This window comes from Microtus ochrogaster, unplaced genomic scaffold (genome assembly GCF_000317375.1).
Source record: "Microtus ochrogaster isolate Prairie Vole_2 unplaced genomic scaffold, MicOch1.0 UNK15, whole genome shotgun sequence".
Taxonomy (NCBI): domain Eukaryota; kingdom Metazoa; phylum Chordata; class Mammalia; order Rodentia; family Cricetidae; genus Microtus; species Microtus ochrogaster.
The window spans coordinates 3,045,878-3,050,386 of NW_004949113.1; the positions used below are offsets into that span (position 1 = coordinate 3,045,878).

General features: G+C 49.5%; 1 protein-coding gene across 1 annotated transcript in view; it reads right to left on the reverse strand.

Annotated features, from left to right (window-relative positions):
* The window catches only part of N4bp1 (NEDD4 binding protein 1), a 41,770-nt gene extending 37,263 nt beyond the window's left edge, over positions 1-4,507 (reverse strand). The window contains exon 1 of the mRNA XM_005367026.2: positions 4,310-4,507. Within this exon, the coding sequence (XP_005367083.1) occupies positions 4,310-4,507 (198 nt within the window). The remainder of the gene's footprint in view (positions 1-4,309) is intronic.
* Positions 4,508-4,509: the final 2 nt, after the last annotated feature.

A 4,509-nucleotide genomic window follows, 5' to 3' on the forward strand; every position in this document is an offset into this window, starting at 1 on the left:
TAAGACCAGGCTGGTCTCGAACTCACAGAGATCCGCCTGCCTCTGCCTCCCAAGTGCTGGGATTAAAGGCGTGCGCCACCACCGCCCGGCTAATAACACAAAGTTTGTGTTGATACTTCTACATGGAATTAAAAATATAAGTTTGTTCCTCCTTACCGCAGCCAATGAGTAAGTCCTCTCCAGGTTTTCTATCTTCTCACACTATCTTCTTCAGGGTCACTATTACTGGGATGAACCACCACGACCAAAAGCAGAGTGGGGAGAACAGGGCTTATTTGGCTTACATAGAATGGACCACAGTGCACTGGGGGAAGCCAGGGCAGGAACTCAAACAAGGTGGGAAAATGGAAGCAGGAGCTGATGCAGTCATAGAGTAGTGCTACTTACTGACTTGCTTCCCAAGGCTTGCTCAGTCTGCTTTCTTATAGAACCCAGGACCACCAGCCCAGAGAGGACCCAAACCCACAATGGTCTGAGCCCTCTCCCATCAATAACTAATTAAGAAAATGCTCTACAGGCTTGCCTACAGCCTTATCTTATGGACGCATTTTCTCAAATAAGATTCCCTCCTCTCCGATGACTCTAGCTTGTGTCAAGTTGACATAAAACTAGCCAGGACAAACCTTACCTCTTAAGTTCCCAGAGTAATGCCAAATTAGTATAGAAGTTGCTGGACTTGACTCACCACATCTGTCCCTGCATCACCGCAGAGCATCTAGTCCAGAGGAAAACGCTGTGGCATTTTGTAGCTACATCATTCGCAGTCAAGACTTTTCACACCTGTCAGCAGGCCCCAGACATTCTTGCTACATTGGAAAATTTCCTCCTTGCTCTCTTTACTTAAGGAACTGAGTAAAACTGCACCTTTCAAATACCTGTGACTTTGCCCATGTTCCCCTCCTTCACCTAAGTGGAGCCTCAGTGATCATAGAAGTCTTTCCTTTCTCTTGTTACTGCAATACTTTGAACACAGGGCAAGTGTGTGTGAATCACCCTGTCCTCTATCCGCATTCTCTCCTACTGGGCTACAGGATCCTTGAGGGTAAGGGACAACCACACATTGACTCCCTCACGGGAGGGTAAGGGACAACCACACATTGACTCCCTCACGGGTGAGCTTTTCCCCAAATGCTACCACCAGCTAGTCATTGTGGTGCAGGCCCATACTCCCAGTGTTGAGGAACAGAGGCAGGAGGATCTCCAGTTGGAAGTCAGCCAGAGCTACACAACAAGACTTTGTCTTTAAGAAATGAGTAAATAAAAATTTAAAGAATTGACTACCCAGGCAGCCTCAACACCAAGATGTCAAAGAATATGAACTTCTCCTCCCAGCTACCAAGGTTTAAAAACCCTAAATCCCTACTTCCACTCAGGTCAAGTCCCTTACCATCCCACCCAGGCCCAGCTCAGCCAGAAAACAGTATTCCTTTCACTATTGCTTCTCCTCTGGCCTTCAAATTATCATTCAGGAATTTCAGGCAAACTCTTTCCCTGCCAAAACTCTCACTAACTCCCTCCTGAATATCCGGGGTCTTGAGCTGAGCAAACATGTGCCCAGCATAGCTCACAAAGGACCTTGACAATTCGTCCTGAAGTGCCACCTCATATGAGGTTTTCTGGCTTTTCAAAGTCCACTAGGGTAGCCGTGCCTGTCTTGAGCCTCCAGGCAGGATCACTCCAAAGAGTCACTCCCACTTGCCTCCCTGACTGCTGGAGGCCTAATTCACAGGCCATTCTCACAGTTATATTGTAACAAACCCAATCTGGAGCAGGTGGCCTACCAGGCCTCCCATTTTCTTCCCTGGCCCCAGGGATTGAAGCAACAAAGCACTCTACCACTGAGCTAAGACCCTTGACCTCTTACTTTATGGAGGTAACAGGAGCTTTTTAAAACTCTTCTTGGGCTGGGGGTGTAGCTCCATGGAAAAGTGCTTATCTAGATAGTGCATACAAGTCCCTGAGTCTGAGCCCCAGCAGTATCAAAAATAAACACTTTTGTCTGTGAGACTGGGATTCTCCGTGGAGCTCAGGCTGGCTGCAAACCGCCACCCTCACACCTCAGCCTCCAGAGTTCAGGGACTACAGTATGTTTCACCACAGCAGCCTGGCTGAACATTTCTTTGCTTTGTTTCCCCTTCAACGCCATTTCTCTGTGCAACAAGTTAATGGTTTCCTCCCCTCTCCCCCTGCCAAAAAAGTTACAAAGTAAAACAAATTGCCCTTGAGTGTGCGAGTCAACTCTTCCTATGAATTTCAAGGGAGCGGAAGAAGGGTTCTCGTAAGAGGTTAGGTTACTGTATGAGTAACACATGTTGAAAAGAAAAGATAACAGGGCAGGTGACATTACCATTACCAAAATATCGTGTACCACACCTTTCCCGCTGGCTGTGCTAAACTAAGTGGCACCAGCAGACACACTAGAGACTGGGGTAGTAAGGGTTTGGCAGGATAGGCAAGGTGGAAGGGAAGCACCTCTGGGGTGGTCTCAAAATGAGCAGAAACAGGATCAGTCCAACACACAGCAAAGAGAGAAGAGACTAGCCTGTTGTGGAAGTCTAAGAGAGCACCGCTACCACATACGGTAGAAAACAAGATGGCACAGGATTAGTAAGTGCCCTGTGGTGGCACATGCCTGTAATCTCAGCTCAGAGGCAAGGCTAGGACGGCTAACTCAAGCCCAGCCAGTCACCAGAGCAAGATTGTCTTACAAACAGTGTTCTTAGTGGCAGGAAGCCTTACCAGGTTCCAGCCCGCACCAAGGACTTTCTGAAGAACAACAGTTTAATATAAAGTGAACTAGGTAGGAGGCAGGGAGCATTGCCACCAAAGCAATGAAGCTAGAAGGGACACCGGGAACAAAAGTCCTAACCGAAGTAAAGGCCAGGGGAAGGAGAAGAATAGGTGCATGGTGGAATATTTAGAACTGACAGGCCTCAGGCACGTTTTTAGGCCTGAAGAGCAAAAAGAGTGGGTGCTGAGGACAAAGGAGGGAAACAGCAATTTGTTCAGAAATCAGATGGCCCATTTAAGGAACTACATGGGAAAACAAACTTGACCCCACATCAATGACTCCAGCCCACACTGTGCCTTATAGACTACTCACGTTACATCTACGCATCTTTTTTTAAAAAAAAAAAAAAATTAAATCTAACTACATCAGGAGTTACAATCACTCAAGGGTGATGTGAAATTTATGATGTCGGATGTAAAAAGGGCACCCCCAGAGCCAAGTTGTTTGATAAGCAAACAACTTCCCATCCACTTAGGTTCTAAAAAACAAATACCTTACCCATAAATTCTGGGGCCTACGGATGGGAACGTCTGGAGGAGAAAGTGGGCACCTGAAGGTGTCCAGGAAATAAAGTTCAAGATACCAGGCTTTGAAAAGCTGGTGACTTCACACCGGGAGGTGCAGCAAGGGGCTTTCTCCTAAGTTCCCAGATCTGACTCTCCAAATACCACGGGAGAGGAAGCACCAACAATCCCTCAACTTCCTACTCCTCCCCTGCAGCTTAGGATGCTATACACTACAGCTTCTGTTATCTGGCCTTCTCCCACATAGGTCTTGTAGGATCTCTTGCATAGAAACATAACTAAGATGCCCTTTCCCCAGGCAACCTGTCGACTACCTATTTCACTGGCTCAAGAAAATTTTGTAGGCATCTAAGGCTTCCCGGGCACATTCTACTACTGTTTTCTGAAGAGAGGGAGGGGCTGATGGCGGTGTTGAGCTGGAATAAGGTCTGAAACACTGCTTAGACACAAGGTGAGTCACCGCTTAGTTTCAGTTTCTCCAGCTGTTCGTCTAATAGAAGGAAAGAGTCCTAGCACACCGTCCTCGCTGGATTTTTAAACACTGCGTTATTCCTTTCAGATGTTCTACAAGCATCATACAGTCGTAGACCATCAACAATACAGGAATAATGCTGTTCTGAACGCAGCTACTAAACATCCTACTTCCGAAGGGTCTGGTCATCACTTACGGTTATGCTTTCCCCCTCCTGATTTCCAAAAGGGCCTAAGATCTCCAAAGGGTTCAGAAATCATGCCGTGGCGGCCTGGGACGATGCAAAGCAAACAGGAGCGTCGAGCCTTGCGCACATCCAAGGGACTGGAGGAGCAGCGCGACCGCGCAGAGCGCGTGCCCCGGGCCCGATGGCTGGGCGTTCTGCGCACCTCGCCCTCTGCTTTCGCGAGGGAATAGGAAGAGACGCTTTCGCGGCGCCCCTCACAAACGGGGAAACTGAGGCTCCCGGGATAAAACCCTTAAGCCCCGTGCGCGCGGCCTGGCGAGCCAGGCCGGACTCACCTTGGCGCTGTGCACAGCCTCCTGCGCGCCGCGGAGCTGCAGCCAGATGCGCGCGGGCAGCGGCTCCTCCGCCCCGAGGGCGCCGAGCACCGCCAGGCCCACGCCGAACAGAGCCTCGATGCGGCCGCGGCTCCGCTCCAGCAGCGCCGCCTTCTCGGCGGGCGCCGTGAACTCGTCCAGCACCACCCGGGCAGCCATGG